This window comes from Ixodes scapularis, unplaced genomic scaffold (genome assembly GCF_016920785.2).
Source record: "Ixodes scapularis isolate PalLabHiFi unplaced genomic scaffold, ASM1692078v2 PGA_scaffold12__126_contigs__length_90152505, whole genome shotgun sequence".
Lineage (NCBI taxonomy): Eukaryota > Metazoa > Arthropoda > Arachnida > Ixodida > Ixodidae > Ixodes > Ixodes scapularis.
The window spans coordinates 81,368,539-81,390,007 of record NW_024609838.1 but is presented as its reverse complement, the minus strand read 5'-3'; the positions used below and the strand labels follow the sequence as shown (position 1 = coordinate 81,390,007).

The following is a 21,469-nucleotide window of genomic DNA, read 5'->3' as shown; positions in this document are numbered from 1 at the left end:
TTGAGACGAGGGACGACACACGCGCCGCCGAGCCTCTGGGATCGCAGGGCGACGGCATTGAGAGACGGTGCTAGCCTATTCTAATGTACTGCCAACAGATGGCACAACGCGACTAATGCTAGTGCGGAGCCGGCGCTGCGGTGTCTCACCGACCATCTCTCCATCTCCCTACAACGATGGGCCATTACGGCATGTGCAAATGCCTTGTGCGAGGTGATCTGGAAAAGAAACCTTAAACACCAAAGCAAGCGAGTTAGAACACAGGAAAATGATGCATTACAAAGACTCGCGTCTGAAGTTCTGAAGATTGTTAAAACCAAGACCCGGCTAGGCGACCCCTGCGGGAAATCTCGGCGCGTATCTTGAGCGCCTGGGGGAGGTAGGCGTCCACCGCCGATGCCTTGCACTTCGCGAAGTAGTTGAACACGTTTAGGGATTTGCAGGTCGTTCGTTCTCCAGTATATGGACCAGGTTAGTCGAATAGGTTGCCCTGAAGATGCGCCCACGATACCTTCGGCAGATTTTTGCTCGAGGTACAAGTGCTTTTTTTTCGCACAAAGGAACAGGAAAAGATGTCGTTCTCGCCATATAAGTAAACTTCAGGAGTTACCGCAGTTAGCCCTCGGCGGTGATGCTTTTTAGTTATGCGCTACTCACTGAAGGTCTTCAAAAGAAAAAGCAAGAGCAATAGCCAACCGGAAGTAACATACTCCCCCCAAAGTTCGATCATTATTTTAGAGCGCAGCTCTTAGGCGCCCGTTTCCGGCTTGAGCGGCGTCGCCGTCGCCGTAGGCGTAACCAAGGTCGCCCCAAGGTGACGTGACCCCCTAAGGTCACCCCAAGGTCGCGTTATCCCCAGGCCACCCCAAGGTCACGTGACCCCCGAGGTCACGTGGCCCCTTCCAAGGTCACCTCAAGGTCACGTGACCCCCAAGGTTACCCACAAGGTCACGTGGCCCCCTCCCCGAGGTCACGTCACCCCCTCCCCCGAAGGTCAGGTGACCCCCCGGAGCATATTAAAGAATAAGGTGAGGAGGAGAAGGAGGAGGAGGAGGAGGTGCCTACCCTCCCCTCAGTACCCTTCCCTCCTCCTCCTCAAGAGCTGCGCTCCAATTCGGCGTTACACGGCTTTCAAATTTTTGTTTTGTTTACCTCCGTACACCCTGTATAGTCATCTAAAGCTTCAGAAATGCATGTCTTATATGTTAACGCGCTTTGCTTTGTATTTTCTTCTTCGACGTTCTTATCGACTAATGCCTTAATCTGACTGGCTTCCTAGCGTTAGTAACGTGCCCAAGTCCCGCCACGTGTTTCTTCAGCAGTCAGTGAGTACATACTCTCAAAAGTCGGCCGTCTACTTGTTCATTTTCGGGAATATTTACAGTTTTTCTGCACTCGAGTTGCGTACGTGATGATTCTAATTCGCCGGGGGTGTGTGAGTCTGGCTACACGAGAAGAAACAGACAATTAATGTCGAGAGTTGGGCTAGTTGGTATTCGTTGATCATAATGTAAAAACAGCGCAAACGAACACGGACGAAGGAGAAGAGACACGCAGAGGGTACAAGCGCTTGTACCGTCTGCGTGTTTCTTCTCCTTCGTCTGTGTTTGTTTGCGCTGTTTTTACATTATGATAAACAGACAATGGTCCGGTAATATAGCCGGGAGATTTTTTACGTGTGTCGAAATTCGAGAACGGCTTCAGGTTTCCCGTTTTTTATAGAATGGAGGGAACAACTGCGAAATAACGCAATGCACGAGCTTCTAGGCTGAAGTCTGCCTCAGTGCTCATCGCGTCTATATTTTTATTATATACATTTGGAACATTTTGGTATAGTTTTAGAAATAGAGACCTTCGCAGACTTGATAGTTTTCATCATAATCATCGTCGTCATTTTGCTTTCTGAGGGCCCGAATGAGATTGTGAATAAGTTATTATATAAAAAAAGTAAACAGAACAAAAACACACCGAGACTGGGGAAAAGAAAGGAGAGACAAGCACAGATCCCTGTCGTCAACTCGTGCTTGCTGTAAACTTTTCGAGATCCCTGTGCTTGTCCTTTCTTCTTTTTTCCCTAGTCTCGGGCTGTTTTTACTAAGTTCAACTACCGCCAGCCCGTTAAGGTTAAGGTCATATTACATGACATAACTACATTTTTATAATTAGTATTCAGATAAGACAGCAGTTTGCTTTAAGGTTTTCAGACAGTTTAACCTCGGGAGTTAGGATAGTGAAATATCAGAGGCAGGCGTTTTTTAATTTATTAATTATTATTGAACCAGGAAACGTTTCCGGGATCGATTCTTCGTATAACGAGTTTTTAAGGTGGTTCCCAGGATTAAATTGGAATATATTCTTGATATTTGTTTCTTGCGCCTTTCTATGGGGATCTAAATGTAGATTGAATGAAAGCAAAAATAGTCTGTGTTTACAGACACGGTGATCACGAAAAAAACCTCGAAATTACAGACCCCTGTTGTTAATTACTACTTCCTGTAAATTTATCCAACATATATAATCCCAAAACGTAGAACGGATATCCGTAGTAAATGCTACCTTTATTGCGAGTAAACACGTATGGAATGAAGGCGAAGTTCGCGTCTCTTAGTGCCGCACACTTCAGATTAAACCCTACTATTTCGCTTATCTCTCTCTTTTTCCGAAACACATAATTAGTCTCTTGCCCATCGTTTCGTGCACATTGTTGGAGTGCGCGCACGACCATGCCCGTCTGTCAACTCTGAGGATCTCTAGCGACCGGGAAGAAGCGGAAATTGTCACGGAAATTTTAATTACCGAGAAAAATGAGGGAATTGTCAAAAAGCGATCCCAGCCAGGAAAAATGAGCCGGAAAGCCATCGAGTGCCCTTAGCAAAGACTTGAAGACTTAGGGGCAGAAAAATAGGCAATAAAGTCTGCTTAGAGCGGAGCGCGGGCTCTGCTCACCCGATGTAGAGTGTGCTACCTGATGCAAAAGGAACAACCGACTAATCCAGTCCAAGCTTTAGATTGGATTGGATTGGATTGCGGGCACGACACCAAGCTAGATTCAGTTAGAAGTGCTAGATGTACTAACAAATGAAAAGTCCGGAGACCCCAATCCAATCCAAGCCTTATGCCGAAAGTATCCGAAAGTGTGCATCTGGCGGCCATGCTGCCATTCGGTTATAGACGTGTGTGGTTGAGCGTCGTGTTTTCATCGTGTTTCCGCAAGTGGCCGCTTCCCTGATGATGCCAGCGGCAAGAATGGGCTCGTTTAATCCGGCCTGGACGAACCCGAATATTTCGGAATATGCAGGTTGGTTTGAACCGCTTAAAATGATTCTCACAGCACTCAGTGCTCAATGCCTTGTGTGGTAATGGTCTTATATATTTTATCACTTCTACAGTGGTAAGGAAATTTCACCTGAAATTGTCAAGGAAAACCTGGAAAAGTCAGGGAATTTCACAATAATAACTCGCTAGACACCCTGCCTCTTATACTTCGCCAATAAATGAAATATGAGATGCTGCTACTATCCATTGTATCTTCCTATATTTTAGCGAAATTTGTTGCGAACAGACGGGAGATTTTCTGGGATGAATCGATTTATATGTTGGAGCTTCGGATCCACCCTATTCGAAAAGGCTGATGTATGCTGGGTCGGTGACGTCACTCGCCTAATGCGCGGCGTCCCTATGCACGCACTCGCGGAGTTGGCTCTCCGGCGCCTCGGGCGTCAGATTCCTCGTTTTCCTTCCGTGTCTTTAACACCCTGTTTCGAGACAATGACGCCTATGGAATCGCTCGCTTCTTCAAAATCTTGGACGCTGATAGAAGGAGCGATGAGAGTAATCGTTATCTAAAGATGTTGGAAGCCGGTAATTTTGGCTCCGACCCTCTGGCGCCCAGCTCCAGCGACGAGGACGATATTGTGACGGACGAACTCGCCGTTATTCGCGACGGCCGGCCTCGCCCGTGCATTCAGTGCAGAATGACGGAAAGCAAGAAGGCGAGAGTTAGAGTAGCGTTGGGGGGGGGGGGGGGGGGGGGGTAGTAGCCTATCAGCGTGAGCGTATGAGATCGTTCCGTGGAAAACAACCAGGTTCCGGGAGCATGGGAGCGCCTTGAATATGGGGGCGGCTAAGTAAATGGGTGGTTTAGGGGCAACACGTTGTGACTAAGTTGGCCAGTGTTTTCTGGTTGCCAGATTAAACTGATTATCATGCGTTAATTTATTGTTGCACCTACAAGTATTTTAGAAATCGCGAAACTTGTTAATAATAAAAGTAGCCTATGAGCATTCAGTTCGAAGAATAATCTACCAGTTTAAGTCAGAACGCCACCACAGGCTCGAAGGCATACAAACTCAGCCGCATGGTCAAAATGCTGCTTCACGCACTCGCGCCTGCTTACGACCAAATGTCTTCTTGTGATCTCTTATGACTAGAGAACGCCCTGGCGTCTTCTATCGGGGAGCCGTGGAACACTTGGGATTTGCGCATACCTATGTTCTCACGCATCAGTTTTTCTATATTGGCCCGAAAAACTTTCTAGAGTGTTATAAACGAGAAATTATCAAAACTAAACGCGAATTGGATGTTGCAAATACTGCAAAAGCTTCACTCTAGTGAAGTGCAGTTCAAGGGCCACCTCATAGATGGTGCCAGTCGTATTAGATCACGGGAACTCAATCATAAATGAACTGAAGTGTGTGAAACAGTCTTAAAAGCGCGTAGCAGCACATTTAGAGCGCTTGAGTTGTCGAGGGAATAGCATGCGCACGAAACAAGGATGGACGCCGTGACCTTTCAATTTCAATGCTATATGATTTGCGCCATCTGTTCGTAACATTTAGCTGTGCTCTGACTTATCGTGAACCAAAACGTATCAAGTTCATAATGCTGGATTTTTACGTCACCCACCGAATATCATGGCTGGGCATAGATCGGCAACGACTATAGTGCCTAAAAGGCGTCTCTGACTTCTCTGCTTACCGCGTCCCAAAAGGCGCTCCCATGATTTCCGTCTCTGACGACGTCACAAAAGTGTCACGTGATCGCCGACCACGACCCTGGCGGCGTCACAGCAGAGGTGGTGAATGTGGCAAACACCTGTACCACTGTAAGTCGCTCTTCACTGTGACAGTCCACAGAAGCTTTGTAGCCAGGAGTTGGAACGCCCCCGCGGCAACAGCCACACTCGCGTTCTGCTCGTTCTTCGGAACTTCTACCATCAACCGCCAGGATCGCGACATCCGCCAACATGGCAGGCCGGATCCCGTGACGTCATTTGTGGCCACTTCGGGGCCAATTTTCGATGTGTGGTTGGTTTAGAATGTTGAACGCACCAGTTCAAGAAGGGCCCCTTGCACCATAGTCATGAATAATACGGCAGCGTTAGGTCTGTGCTCCTATTCAGTCAGCGACGACACGAGTTTGAACCAAGCGCCGACGGAGCCCCCGTGTGGACTCAATTATTAATAACATAATCGAAAGCAATATCTTTAAGTATTTCATGAATTTGTTTTTGTGGCGACACAGTGTGAACTAAGGACTTTAGCGAGTGCAGTAAAAAACAAACCACGCGTATAAAGTGGCCGTTTAAAGAAATTGGAATTTGCTGCATAGTACGAGAACATAACATGAACTTCATTTTTTATTTAAACTCATCAGATCCCCTCTCACCCGAATTTCTTGAAGAAAAGAGCATTAACGATTTTTTAAAGTTTTAATAGAACACGTCTGTCAGAAAATAAGCCCCACATATAAGAAAATCAAATAAAATAGCGCGGTATTAAAATCCCGTGTCTCATTTGAGCGATTTCGAAACTTGCATCTTTTATTTCAGTGTCCACGTCTCTAAACTGAAAAATCTTTCGGAGTCGCTCCTAAACAAGAATAAGCCTCGCGACGTTAAGACGACAGAAAGAGTAACGCACTTAAGACAGAGAACAAAAAAGCCGCTGTTACCCTTAAACAAGTGCTCATTCTAAAACTGTTAAACTTGGCATTGTCAAGTCTGTCTTCTCTTTTACGAAATCATGCCCTCACCTTTCCGAAACAAAGCTTCCATTTACAACATCAGAGGCTTGTCAAGGCTGGTTATTCAGGGGATCTTCGGAAAGCCACTCCCGCAGAGATTTTTTCTTGGCCGTCAACGGCAAGACACAACAACTAGAGGCAATAAGCGGGATCATTTTGCGGTTATTTTATACATTTATAAATCAGTGCATCGACAAAAGCAATTGCTTCTAGGTACATCAACGTGGTATTTTCTGCCGGCGGCGCCTCAAGCAGCTTTCCCAAAAAGTGAACTCGAGCGAGAAGCCTGAATGATGCACAGTCAAGCATACTATCAAGTTCCTTCGATGTTAAGAGCAGAAGGTTTATTTCGTTCCTTTGGGGTGTGGAAAACAGCACATAGGACAAACGTGCAGGTGCATTAAGCACCGACTTCGCGAGCACCACCTGGAAGTTGCAAAAGCTTCGGCAGACTCTTTTCACCCCGTTGTCTTTCACTCCAGCATGTGCAGTGGTTGTGTTCCGAGTTTAGAGCAAACGAGGATTTCGGGAGGGCACAGTAACAGGTTTGGCAGAAAAAGTACAGAAACCTTCAGCATGAATTCAATGAATATTAATACTTAGGCGCCTTGAATCATTTTAACTACGGATGAAATTGAATTTCTTACTCCGCAATTGGCATAATTGCATTTCATCTTCCAACCGGCAATGAAATTTTTGGTCACACTTTTTCTGTCCCCGTTTATCCCGTATTTACTGTATAACTTCCTTTTTCTTCCTTCTGGGCAGGGGTGGGCTCAAAAACACTCCGCTAGGGGATTCGGTGTATCTGTGTTGTTGCTAGTTCAAAGGAGAAGTGTCCGTTCTCCCTTTGTCATAAGTGTGTTATTCTTTCTGTCGTCTTCGTCCAAAAACCAACACGCTTCCAAGTTTATATTCTCGCGACGTAAATATTGCGATGAAAAGAAAATTGTAATTTCGGGCAAGCTTCTCTTGAGACGTACGTTTCCTATCGAGGCAGAACACGAAACGCGTCCTCTCTAGGCGCACCGACGTTCCCTGTCTTCCAAATGTTCATCTGGATTCGGTCTACGCAGTGGAAGAGCTGACCTGCCTGGCGACGTGGAAGGAAGGCTCCGCGTACTACCTGGTGGGAAAGATGGTGCAGCGCAAGCTTCACGCGCTGCCCTACTCGGATGGAGACAGCTACCGCTGCTTTGTGAGTACAAACACGCTCGTGAAGAAGAACACTCAGGAATCTTGACAAGGTCTCATTCGTGCCACAGTCCAACTGCTCGAACATCATACTAAAAAAAAAGAAAAAAAAACACAAAAACATTGTGTTTGCGACAGGCATGATGACAGTGCCTCCATCCTGTATTTTGCATGATGCATTTGCGATGCGACCGGGGCTTTATGGTTTCCACTAATTAATCTACATAATGAAAAAGGAGGTCAAAAATGAACTGACTCAACCGGATTATAGACTGAGTCTGTAAGGAGCATTCACTGGGCGCCATATTTGTGGGTGCTGTCTAGAGCGCACGCTCAGAACGAGCCCACATTAATAGGCTGCTAAGACCCGCAATCCTGATGGTGTGGAATGCACGTTGCAAAAGAACAGTGGAAGCTGGCCATCAGCACGCGCTCAGCAGTCGCGCACTGAACTATGGCCGCCAGTAAATACTTCCTATAGTCGCGCGCGAAAAGTTTCAGTTTCGATTGATTTTGCTGGATTCGAGTAAGAGGTCACGTACTAAGTTTTGATGTTTCTCCTCTTCCCCAGTCACAGGTTAATTCAACATTGTCACAGCCTAGCGTTTTTTTCCTCTCTCTTTTTCGTTGATGCAAAAAATACGTTTTGTTTACGATTATGGTGATTGGTGGTAGTGCGGGATTGGTTCCTTCCGCTTCTCAGGTTTCCCTTTTTTATGTATTCACCAGCTCGCCTGCGCACTAACTCTTTCCCATAACGAAACATTAACGTTCGGCGGCATGCGCAGCTTAATTAGACAAAAAAAAAAGATTTTTAGGAAGGAGCTAGATCATCCTTCTGCATTTGTTTCATTGTTCATGTAGCGAAGAAGCGCAAACTTAACTAAGTGAAACGCTATGAAGCGGGACACAGTTGAGCAACAATAAGCAATTCTCAGCTGTAATATTCCTCTTACAAATAAAAAATGCCATCAAATCACTTATGGTCACTGGCAGGACAAAAATAGCACAGCGTCTTTTGACGATTCCCGTCTTCCAGGTGCGCTCGTTGTCTTTCGTCGTGCTTTGCTTGTCCGGACGCTCGAAGCCCGCCAGACGCCAAAGTGTTATTGAAGCTGAAAAACTGGCGCTAGAAGCGTGACAACTGATATATTCCCTTATCGTTCCCATCGTCTTTGTGGATATAGCTAGGTTGAATTCGCTCCTTCTGGACAAGGACTAAGGTGATGAAAAACACTGTTCTTACCGTGCTGACCTAAATTGCAAAAAAAGGAAAAAAGGGAAATCAACTGCGGATTTTATGTTCGTGTTAAGCATGATGCGCAGTGTACTGTCGCAAAAAAATATGAGTGCAAACTTCCCCGGCGTGTTTTATTGCCGTAAGGTTTTGAAGAAACTCTGCTCCCGACCTGAACACCCCAGGAGTTTTTCGCCTGCGTTTGACCTAGACTTGTTTTTACTCAGTGAGGTCGCGAGTGTTAACTGAACGGTGACGCAGCACTTCTGTCTGGTTCTTTCCCCGCGTTTTTCTCCTGAGGATGACAATGAAAATTCATCCACAGGCGTTGCTCATACCCTCCTATGGCCTTCGTACCCAGGAGGTGCTGCTCATAACCGGATGTCTCGCTTCGAGATGAAACAATGTTGCTACCGTATTTTTGTCATGTGTATGTACATCTCGGTGCATTCGTTAATGTACCGTGACTCATACTGCGAACGCCAAATAGGACTACATTGGTTGTCGCGATGTCCACGCGATCGCTTTTATTCCAGCTAATGGGAGAGTGGTCGCGAGGGACCCCTGTTGCGGCGGCAACACTTTTGCAATGGCCACGAAAATTGCAAAATTGCAATGGCCACGAAAAAAGACATAGAACGCCAAATTTACCTTACGGTGGTCACGCCACCACTGTAAACCCGTCATGTGGTCGCGTGACGCTGACGACGTCCCTTCGATGTCACTTTTCTTTGTTGGTCATTTTTCAGATACCATACTGCATTCTACGCTCAATCATAATTTAGACCAGCTGTTGTCTCTTGTTGGACACGAATAGGCAAATGCCAGCGTAGATAGAAGTACGTCGAATCTATGCCCAGTTTCCCTCTACGTCGACAGCGCGGTGAAAGCTACATGCTCGCCGAGCGTCCATCTTTCACCACGTGATCACCGCCCATGCTCACACGCAGAGAGCTGGGCCGGGTGACAACATGGAGGCGATCTTTTAGTCCGGCATACGCGTAGCTGCCACTTTACTGTCAGCTTAGGGGTCAACGGAGCACGGTGATTCCATCTTGTGACCCTGAGTGCGCGCGCAGCGGGCGTAACGCCCAAGTCTCGCTTCCGGCTTCCCGCGTCTCATTAGCGCTCAGTTCAATTTCCGCAAATAAGGCGACTGTCGCTTGTCACACTCGTGACAGGCGGAAGTACACCGCGCCAGAAAAATAAATATCTAATCTCGGATAAAGACGAGCCTCGAATAATGCATATGCGTTCTAATTTTTCTTCTTTTCTCTCTGCCTTCCAATCGCGTGGTGCAATATGCGCGGGCTTTAAAACATAAAATGCTCCCGAAGAATATGGTAGCGGGGTCAGGTAAGTCGTCTTGCTTCGGAAATGGAATCGCAGCAGATGACGTTTTAATCAGCGTTCCGTCTTCTCGGAGGCTCGAGAGAACGAATGGGGCGCGCTACGCGCAACTTTGAGGCTTAAGCCTTTTATTTTTTTGCTACACCCAAATACTCTCTTTGCGTACGATGGATTTCGGACGACGTAGCGAGCCGTCGCAGTCAATTTAATGCCACGTGAGTGTCACGTGACATTGTGGAGGAGATGGAGCGATAGCACCCTGTAGCCGAGGCATGCCCACGATGTCGGGCAACCACGTGACACGTTCACAGCGCTGGATTGGATTGGATAGCTCGTGGCGTCTTTTGCGCTCCATTGTAAGGTAAAACGAACTATGTCAAGCTTGTCTTTTGGATTTTTTTGTTTTCAGTCGTTGGGACTGGGTGGGGAAAATATATCGCTGTGCGGGGAGAAAAGGCTTGGTTGGAGAGGTTACCTTGATGACGCTTCGATCGTAATTTTTGTTGTATCTATCGTTTGTGGGGAAATGTAAGAGGCGGCGTGGGCTTCTGGTGAAATTGTCTCCGACGAAGCCAATTTCTCGTAATCTGATCAGCGCTTGTGCCCAACTGAAGATTATTGCTCTTGTCTCGCCGTGATTGAATGGCAACTTCGCCGAAATTGCGCAGAAGGCACTCTAGATTTTGAGTGTGCATTCCTGAAGACTGATTTCTTTTGTTGTCTTTAGATACAATTTTTTTTTAACTGTAAGTTTGTTGCGCCCGAGGAAGTAGGGCTTTGTAAGTTGTCTTGTTTTACGGATAGGTTCGGTCTCACATTCTATTTCACTGAAAACGGATGTCTCAAACTATTTCTTAGTGTTAATTTTGAAATATTTGTATTCATGCGAAAGTAAAAGAATTTCAGATGCCAGCATCGCTATTTTAGGGTGTGCAATATAGCTATTTCGTGAGGTCTAAGTAATTTTAGTCACGTAAATTCGAAGTTTTTTAGGGGCAGCGTCGTTGCTGTTTTGTTAAAAATGGCTTTGGGGTTTTTTCAAACGCTCACTTCATGCATGTACTAGGCGATTTCTGGGTAAATATAAATTTTAGATATTTAGTCAGACGTTAACGCGTAACATACTTTTTGTAGTAGAAAAATACCCGCATGCCAACCAAACGTTTAGATTCGTACCAACAAACACGACATATATCTATAGAAGACAAGTAATGCCATTCGAAGAACAAAATTGGGTAACAAAAGTTTCTGTGCGTTCTCAAGTCACGCGAAATTATCATGTTCCTATGAAAATATACCGGCAGCTTTGAAGAAAACAAAATGCTGCATGACCCTTGGAACAGTTGCGCAATCAGTTCATTTGGAGGAAAACATATAATTGCGGGGAACCTAATTTGTTTCTTTCTATTTTCGATTGCTTTTATCAGTCAGAAGAAAATATTATTTTAAGCTATTTAGTTTCTATCGGGTCGTACCCTTGACATACTTCTGTGTCGTTAAATGCAATTGGAAGACTTTCGACGCAGAAAATTCAACATTGAATACGGTAGGCGAGGGGAAGAGAGGAAACACAAAGTTTCTCGAGCTAAGGATAGTTCTGTTCATTCGTCTTACCTATGGAGACTGATATGAACAATCACATATTTACTTCATAAACTGTATATAATAAACGCTAATAAATGTTGCAAACAGTAACGACGCAAACTTGGGGTGCCATGCAAATGTACTTTCTTGCTCCGATAATCAATTCTCTCGAAGCACATTTCTCTGAAAGCAACGCCTTGTCTGGCATCGCGTCCTTGTTTCGGAATTCTACAGCCAGCAAGTGTTCCGAAATTCGTCTTAGAACGTTTAAAGCTGCACAAAAAGCACGTTAAAAACTTTACGATGACGAGGCAACCAATGACGCGCCTTCATTGCTTGATTTCGGGGGAAAACAAAAGCACGGTGACGCGTTTGCCTGCAAAACAAACGCGTGCGACCCCGGCTAAGAGTACTCATACCATCATACAAAAGACAATCTGCAAACACGAATCACCGCAATACCCGTGGTTCGAATGCTGCGTGCCAATCTTTATCCTTGTACTCATTGCCATGCGGCATTCGAAGCACGGTTCTCGCGGTGACCCATGTTCGAATCTCTATGCAGACTGTCTTGTGTACGATCTATAAGCAGCGCGACCCCCGATTTAGACTCCTCGGTGGCTCCGAGGCTACGCGCCGGCCTACGGGTCACAAGGTAGCGGGCTCAAATCCCAGCCGAGGTGCCCGCAATCTGATGGAGGCTTATTGTGGAACAAGCCGATATTTTGGTTGCACATCAAAAGGTCCTCTGGCGGTCAAGATTTTTTGTCAGTCCTCGGCTGGCTGAGACGTGCCCATAGCTTTTCTCTGGTTTGGAGCGTAAAAATATCATATTTGTTGACGTTTGGCTCGAGCTGCTGCCATTCTTCGGTACCATTCCCCTTATCTCGTGCCCTTCATTTATCCGTACCGGGACGTTTTCGAAATATTCGGGTCATGCGAATGTTCCGTACGGGTTGAGATATCGTATTTCCATGTCCCTTCTTCTTCCGCGTAAGCCCCCATAAACTTTGATTTTTTTTTTAACGGACACATGAGGTTGACATAAAAAAAAAAAAGAATCTTAGGAAAAAAATAAACCCCTCAAAAGGCAGTCCCGGAATTCGTAAAAAAATAAACTCGAAAACACGGATTTTTGTTTAAAGGCCGTGTTTGTAATACAAGAGGCGAAATAGAGACGAATGCGTAGACCGTCTTTAGCAGCAAGCAATGTGTTTCTCCTTGTTCGTTCTCAGACTGAGAGGTTTCGTGGAGCATCCAAAATATGTTCTTGTTAGATTCATATCTTCTCCTGTACAGCAAGTGCCGCGTCCTACAAACCAGCCTCCTTTGCTTCTCTAGACATTAAGCTGGAAAATAAAAAAATAACAACGTAATAATAATATTAATAATAATATTAATCGTTATTTAAAGTGCCACAAGAAAATCACATTGATCTTTAAATTGCACTTCCACAGAGGCATTAAAAGTAAGAACCAGAAATGATCACACTCCAAACATGCTAATGCAGAAATAGTTTTATACGGAGAAATGGAGATTGGTTAGCATAGAGCGAATTATTCAGCATGTCACGGATCTCAGTGTCCGATGCTGAGACGTGAAGACCAGGAGTGATAAAACTGTTATAAAGCGACTGAATCCGAAAGAGGGGTGAAATGTTGCATGGTGAACTAATAAAAAGAAATCAATTATTAAATGTCTGATAGAAAAAAAATTGACAGAAAGTTTAACTTTAGAGAGAAGAGCCGAGTCTATAGCACGATTTGCAACCTTCCGAAGCAGAACTAAGTCAGAAACCTCCCTTTTCTATGAAGAAAAAAAAAGTGAGATAATATTTTTAGCTGATATTGAAGTCATAATAAACACGCCCTTTTATATACCTGATTTAAACAAAAAAAAATTATTTTGTTCTAAACGTGTTCAATATTTATTGCCTGTGTTTTTGCTTGCAAATTCCACATCGCAGACGCAAATTCAAGTCGCGATTTTACTAAGAAGTTTGAAAAGAGTCATCAAGCTTTAATGGTTCAAACAATTTAATGGACTACTGCAACGAACGTCTAGAGTCTATTTTATTGTCTCAATGTCAACTAAATATTTTGACCACACCAGAGACACTGATGTTTCGTTCAAAAAGACAACAAACCAATATTTACAAAGAATAAAAAAAAAATCACGATCGCCAGACTGTACGTGGTGGATGTTCCCAAAGCTAGTTTGAATCTAGTTACGTCCCCCCTTCTTATAGAAGTTTTCTGTTTCTTGTGGTTTTCAGTTACGTTGTTCTATATCTGGTATGCGGGAAGAAAATATAATAAAAGATTTCAACCCGGAATATACAAAAAAATATAGGTGAGGCGGAACAAGAATGTGTGACATCACGCATTTTTATAAACAACTTCCAACGGCGTGAAGAGATCAAAACAATGTTTTACCGCATACCAGAAGTGACGACATTCAAGATGACATCGCCCTTGTGGAAAGGGTGCATAAAAGGAGCGCAGCTCCGCGGAAGTACGGAGCCGAGCTGCGAACGCAGCTAGCCGTGAAACTTGACCGAACAGGATTTACCTTCTGTTCCGCTCCTATGCAACTCCCGCGGCAAGTGAGGAGAGGGGAATATAAAGCGCAGATGAATCACTTTTTCGCCTCCGTTGGCATTACGACACCAGTCATCGGACATCTCGAAAAAACCAGCTTGTAACGCGTTGGCGCCACCAAGTGGCGAAACTCACACCCACGCCAGCCTTCCTGTAGCCTTGCCCGTGAAGGTAAGCCTGACGTCACGAACGAGTTCGTGACGTCATGCTTACCGCGCTCTCGGATGACTGCTCTTATGGCGCATTCACACTGGAAGCGGATCCGCGTTCGCGAAGCGGTCGCGGATGCGGTAAGCGAGCGACCCCGTTCAGACACACCGAGAGGCGGTTGGCGGTTTCTCGGCGATCACGCGTGATCTTGTGAGACTGTCGTTTGGCAACCCTGTTTTACAATCCAAAATCCACTTTAATTCAAGATCCAAAGCCAAACGTTTGCTATTTTGGCACTCGGAATATTTTTCTCCGGGGTGTTCGCGCGCATCACGAGTTCAGGCAGCGGAAAAAGAAGCATGGACCCGCCAAACTCGCCTGTGATTCCCTCGACTTCGCCCGCAAGCAAAGCCCAGCTAGGCGCACCTTGCTGACTCCGAACAGGATGCCCCCGGCCTTTTCTTCGAAGTGGACCCTTCCTGCATGAATAGCTGACCTTGTTTTCGGGATAGAGGGCCAGTTTTCCCCCCTCGTTGTTGTTCGTTCTTATCATTTTCGAAGTTGTGAGCGGTGGGGTGGACTGTGGTGCGGGGGAATGTGTTCGGTGCTAGCCGGTCGTGGCTTCGTTGGTGGCGGACTCTTCTCTCGTCACTCGCTCGTCGATCGAGTCTACTGTTTGTTTGACATTAAGCTCAAATAAACGCCGTATGGATTACCTCTGCATTGTCTGGTACGTACACTTTATTCCTTGAGTAGGTTCCTTTTATTTATTTTATTAGTAGCAAACGTTACAGGTCGAGCTAGCGCAGGTACCCTGCCCCCTCCGCGGTAGTGCGTTGACTACGCAATCAAGCTCACGACGTCTCTATCGGCCTTCGTGGTAGTCATGCACGGTGTCGAAAGCTTTCAATAGTTCACGCGACTATCCTAGTGGGTAGAAAAGCTGACATTTCGGTCGATCAGGGGCGGGTTCCGACGTTCTACGGGCAGCGACTAACAAGGCAGCGAGCTTGGGCTTGTGACACCCGGAATAATAAACCAACTCTTACCCGAACCAAATCACCGGTGCTAAGCGCGTTAAATTTACGAGTCACTTCTTTTCGCGGCGGATTCAGGTGACAGACGTGAATATGAAGTTTCTCCGATGATTTGTCGAAAGCTAAGACTACAGCGCTAGGACTACAGTGCCTTCGACGCCTCACCGCCTCACCAGCGACAGGTGCCATCTTGTTTTGAAAGTCACTGACGTCACGTCAGCGTCGCGTTGTTTGCCGCTTTGCGGTTCATGAGAGCGGTTGGGAGAAATCGGTCCCGAAGCGGTTGGCAAAAACGCGCTCCAACCGCTCAATCCTAGCGGTTGGAGCGCGTTTTTGCCAACCGCTTCCGCTTCGGACCGCGAAGCGGTCCGAAGCGGACTGCGTTCCGTAAGCGGATCCGCGTTCGCGGATCCGCTTACGGAACGCGGTCACACTGGTTCACACTGGAAGCGGATCCGCGTTCGCGAAGCCGATCCGCTAGCGGATCCGCTTCGCGAACGCGGATCCGCTTTTAGTGTGAACGCGCCATTAGAGCGCTCGCTATAATCAGCCGCTTGGAACAAACAAATGCAGCCATTCGTTCAAAATAAAAATGTAAGATTGTCATTAGCAGATTTCGTTGATCGGGTTGCACTTAGTATGAGAGGTATATTTCAATGTTAATTTCGGTATATCTTTAGTAACGAGCGTGGAACAACTCCCAATATTTTCGACGCGCTACCCATAATAAGAGTTATCATTTTTAAATGTTAAGGCACTATCTAAAGACACGCCAAGATCTCTCACAAAAAAGACTTGCTGCGCTGGCATTCCATCAGGGTTATATCTGTATTCAACTACCATATGACCTATACGCAACAAAAGCAGTTTTTTTTTTTTTGTAGGGATCAGTAGCAACTGATTCAGTTTGTACAACAGAAGGACACATGACGTATTGTATTGTAATATATTGCAGTCTTCCGGGGACTGCATTTTTTAAACAACTTTATATCACCGGCAAAAAGGAGCCTCTAAGAAATTTGAACGCATGACAATATATCATTTATAAAAATAAAAAAAAATAAAAGAGGGCCTAGAACCGACCGCCAGGAACTCAAAACATCAAAATAAGGCTGCGCGAAAAACTGTGTGAAACACGAACAGTGTTCGTGCGAAATAACAAATACATCCTAAACCGATTACATAGCTGTTTAAGCAATAGAAACAATTACATAAATAATTACAGACACGCTAAATGCTTTGTATTGTCTGCGAGCTTCACCAAGTTTGGCTGAGTCTTTGCTCCCTCTGTTCTCGCCGAGCGACAAACCATGCACGCGCACGAGCAACCAATGAGGCGGGGTATGTCAGCCATTAAATTGCAAATGCCCTCCATGGCTCGAGTTGCTCCCTCTCTAAAATCTAGAGGTTTCATTGAGGGTTCCACGTGACACCATGGCGTGACGTGATGTCTTTACGTCCCGTGACTTCATGGTGTCTGGTGGCATCTTAGTGTAACGTAACTTTTAGCAGAACCACTTGCCGGCTAAATCTAGCGGTAAAATTTCCCAGCTAAATCTAGCGGCCAAATGCTTCGCGAATTTCTCGTCGCGAGGCTAGATTCGGAGAAAGTATTTCTGCGAAAAATATAACGGAAAAATGTTTTCGCTAAATTTAGCGGGTAAATTGCGGCAGTGTGATAGTGCGTAGTCGTTCTGCTGAAGATCATGCAGCGTCCCAGCCGTCCCCGCAGTTCACAGCGAGAAACCAGGAAAAGTTTTACATTGAGAAAAGAAAGGCGCAATGCGCGACACCCGTGTTTTTTGTTTTATTTTACTTTTTGGTGATTGAGATCTACAAGTTCCCCGGGCAGGGACGCCAAAGCATACGGAATACACGAACCCTACGTGCGTCGGAACTCTTCTCTTACTTCGTTGGCTCAAACAACGAAAATAGATATTTCACCAGATAACATAGTTGTGAAACCCGCAGCTCCGCCTGCTCGCGCGCAGGCTCCATTTTCGGTTCTCCCGCCAATACTGGATCGCCGATTGCCCGCGGGATCTATACAGCACACTGGAGTGCATGTATTATTTGCGCTATATATTTATTTAGCCGGTAAAATAAATCACGTCTGACCTGCTAAAAACCGTGTGCACGCGTTTGCGTTTTTTTTTTTGTGTTTGTTAAAACGCTGCCTCTTTTATCGAACGTTCTGAGTTTGAAGGTGTTTCATACGCTGTTTTGCTTGTAATCTTGTTTCACAACATGTCTGTGCAAAAACGTCTGTTTTTTGTTTTGTGTTCTCTCTAGGGCGACTACATGCTTTGCGTCAAATTGGAATATATATTTTAAAACCCGGACTAAGTTTGTTGCGTTTTTATTATTCACGATTTGGACAAGCAGCGATGAAGTGAAGGAATAAATCGATATCGAAGAAATATTTCCTTATTCCAAGTATCACCTGTATATATCATTTTGGCGGATTTCGAAAGGGCTTGTTTTCTTTTGCTTTAATTTCCAACGCCATTTTAGACGAACAATTGTAACTAAACTGTTTACGGCTCTCGAGCAGACCTGTACGGTTTTTATTACAAGAAATCAAATTACATATAATCAATTACATTTTGGAGTAATTTTGTAATACTTTCAAAATATTTCTAGGGAGCGATCGCGAGAGTAATCTAAATATTCTTGGAAGTACTGCAATGGCTCGTAACCGTGACAATATTTATCCCCCATTTCTGATGGCGCACTTTCCTACCAAGGAATCTACACCGAATCAAGTAATCGACAGAAAGCTAGGTTACGAAAATCGGTGAATTAAGATGATATGTAGTGCATAATGAACCCTATTCAAAAGTTCGTCGAGGAACATTGGCGGTGGCCATTGCTTTTTTAGACTTGGGCTAGGTGGCGCAAGTTACCGCCCATTTCAAATTGTATAGCCATTAACATCTATCTATCCATTCATTCTTGGACGCGAAGTAGGCGATTGGATCCGAGTCCTCGCCGAACACTGACGCAGTGCTCGCTCTCAAATAAGTGCTAAGCCGAGTTCATGGCGACCGCTGACGCTGCCCTCGTGTCCAATACGTGGTCAGAGTACGTGAACAAGCAATGGTGGGCAGACGAAGGCGCAGACTTCTGAAAACAGTCTATTGCTTATTCGTCGAATTTAATCCAACATGGACAGCACCAACGACCCGCTTCTAACCGTCAGAAAAGGATGTCGTTTTGAAAATCGGAAGTATTCGGAAAAGTAACGATTGTTTTTATTTAAGTAACGGCCACTTACATTCCTTCTCAAGTAATCAAGTGATCTAATTGAATAATTCTTAACCGAACAGAATTTTAATTGTAATCCATTACTTTTTAGTAACGTGTAGAAGACTGCCTTTGAGCTAGCATTACAAATTTATCGAGAGGGACATCGTGTTTGACCGTATGACCTTTTCAATTTACGAAGCACTCGCTCCAAATCCTCGTAAATACCGTCATGATAATATTTTGCTCGCAATTCTTTAGGCACCTTTACACATAGTTTGTAGTTTTGGCTAGTGCAATAATAATGCTTGGGAGATTTCGCATTGACACCAACTGAAGCCAAGGACGTGAGTCAAATAGGCTAGCTCAGCCTCCAAATGACTCACTACGGCTTGGCTATGATCACTGGTAGATTAAAAAAATACGAAGCGATGCGTTTTTGGATTTACGCTCGTTGTTTCGTAGCTCGCTCTTGGGTGTTCCTGTCAGCCGTTGACGTAGAAAGAAGAGGAGGCAACGCACCGGCTGAAACCAGCCAAACGAGCAAATCCTGTGTGAAGCCAAAAGTAAAGGTCGGGGTCGGTGGGAATTGGAACGCCCCCAAGGGTGCGCTTTCCGTCCGATAGCGTATTTTGACTTTTATTTGTTTTTGGTCATCGTCGGTGGCATGTCGCACCAAACCGGAACTCTCCCCCGGCTTTGCCACATGCAGCATCATGTCGCCTCCAGAAGCTTCGAACTTCTATCCTGTCGGCTGATGCCGCCGGCTTCGTGACTCTGGAGCGATAATAAGATGTCCAGGACTTGCCGTACCTTACTGGGGCCGTTTACAGCGAAGACAGCAGACGCATTTTCACGGAAGACATTGTCATTGTCGAAACACCCGATTGACAAATGTGATATTTCTTATGAACTAGCATGACTCTAATCACGGACAGACTAAGAATGGCTAGTCGTATCTTCGGAACTCTCAGCCTCCAGCACCCGCTTCGTACCTTTTACCATAGCCTCCTGTATACTAACAAAGCCTGGCAGAGCGCCACGAGAAGCGGCCGCCGAAATGGAAAATGTTGAGCGGCAGACAACGGATGAGAAGGAAGCCACGTGATTGGCGCCCCGCCGAAACGCGAGACGTGGCGAAACGCGAGTGTCGTTTCGGCGAAACGCGAGTGTCATTTCGGCGAGACGCCGAAACGACACTTCTCCTGAGCGAACGAGTGGGTTTCGGGTCCTCGCCGGTGCAGAAGCTGTGCGCTGACGTACAGGTTCCCCGAGAAATGGCTCCTTGATGCTCTCTGCTACCAGATCCTCGCGCTCCAAATCTGCGGCCGGGCACTCAATGGCTCCGTCGTCCAACTGCCAGGCTTTGGCAGTATAGAGGAGGCTATGCTTTTACCGTGCTTACACTCCGCACACGCGCTCGAGGTGCACGAGACGGCAAAGCACTATCGAAGGTACGAAGTTCACGTTCCAGGCGGGACAACTGGAGATCCTCCCTGCCGTTCTTAGTTGTTTTAGTGACTATGGGACACCTGACTAAGAGCGTCACACTAATGGGCCTGCCACGATTGGTAAAACGCTCACTATAAAGCCTCGAGTATGATGATTTTTACTTTTATTATACAGGCAATAGGGACGTCAGACTCTCAAGTCTGACAATGTAGGTTGAATGACGCGATGCCTACAAGCTTCCGCCGTGCTTTTTCACACACCATCGAAATTGCCACCGCCTGTCGACGACGCCAGTCGCGACGTCACTGGTAGGAACTACCGAAACATCTCGTCGCCAATAGTCCGTTTATCGTTTGAAGAGTTATCATATTACTACAACGGTTACGTTCCGAGAAGTTTTACTCGCGAACGTAATATACGCGAGTCTAACGAGGTTACTCGTAATGCACGTAGCGTTCAACTCGAGTTTAAAAAACAGACTACGATGTTCTTCTAGAAAGTGAAAACGTTTTGAGCCGAGCCTTTCAAGCTGTAACAGAGCGTAGGGCGAAGCAAATCGCTTTTTGTTTCCAGGGCGCAATCCTTGCCGTGCAGTCGGTCATCAGGCGATTCCTTCGGTTCGCTCAGGGCTTGAGCGATGTTCGTGATCGCCGACCATAAGCACGGCACTTGAGAATCGCGATTACTCATCGCTACACATAACGGGGAAAAAGGTCGTGGGGAGACATTGATTATGCAGTGTCGTTCCCGCTGGTCGTTATGTATCCGGAGGTTGTTTCCCTTTTTGTCGGCTTCTTTTGCCAGAGTTGATGGCGATTGAGGAGACATAGATTGGAGAGTTGAGAGTTTAGGCAAGGAAAATTAGCGACGAAAGTGGACTACAGTTCTGTCTAGATCAGTACCAAAATATAAGATAAACTTTATGTTCATATCGCATATTAAAACGGAACACTTCATTGTTTTTTTGTTCACTATGCGATTTTCTTTAAAATTTAAACTTCCCTGCATTATCCTGGCAAAGTTTGAGAACAAAATGTGCCGTGCATGAATTATGCGTAAGTTACGACTTCTTGGGCTTGATTACGAAGATCTCTGGGTAGTTTCGCATGCCTTACGTCCATGACAAGCTCGTGTTATTCATTAGTTTATCTGAATGATCGAACGATGATAGAAGATGAGTGTGTTGGTGAATAGGTACGAATACATGAAAGGATACATGGAAGGATATCCTTTCATGTATTCGGATCGAGGAAATATTAAATTTATTCAGGAATTGGGTGAGTGAGGAGTACGCTTCAACGAGAAGTTTTTATGAGTTTCGCTTTTTCTTGAGCGTACGTTAGCGCCTTCACTTCTTCGTGCTTTCGGACTGCGATAAGCCCTTCTGGTATTTGAAGTAACTGAAGCAAGTTATAGCGTCCAAGTTATTTGAGCATCTCGTCTTATCATATATAAATACAACCAGGTGCTCTCTCTATTGGATCCTGTGCGAAGTTGTGGCAGGCCCGCTACGCTAACCGTTAGGGCATTATGTTAACCGTTAGCGCCCCGTGACGTCATTCGGGAGCCAGCTGCGCCCGCCGAAAGTCCACTGC

General features: G+C 45.6%; 1 protein-coding gene across 1 annotated transcript in view; it reads left to right on the top strand.

Annotated features, from left to right (window-relative positions):
* LOC8043879 overlaps window positions 1-21,469 on the top strand; it is a 390,627-nt gene that overhangs the window by 280,103 nt on the left and 89,055 nt on the right. The window contains exon 6 of the mRNA XM_042289248.1: window positions 7,101-7,222. Within this exon, the coding sequence (XP_042145182.1) occupies window positions 7,101-7,222 (122 nt within the window). The remainder of the gene's footprint in view (window positions 1-7,100; window positions 7,223-21,469) is intronic.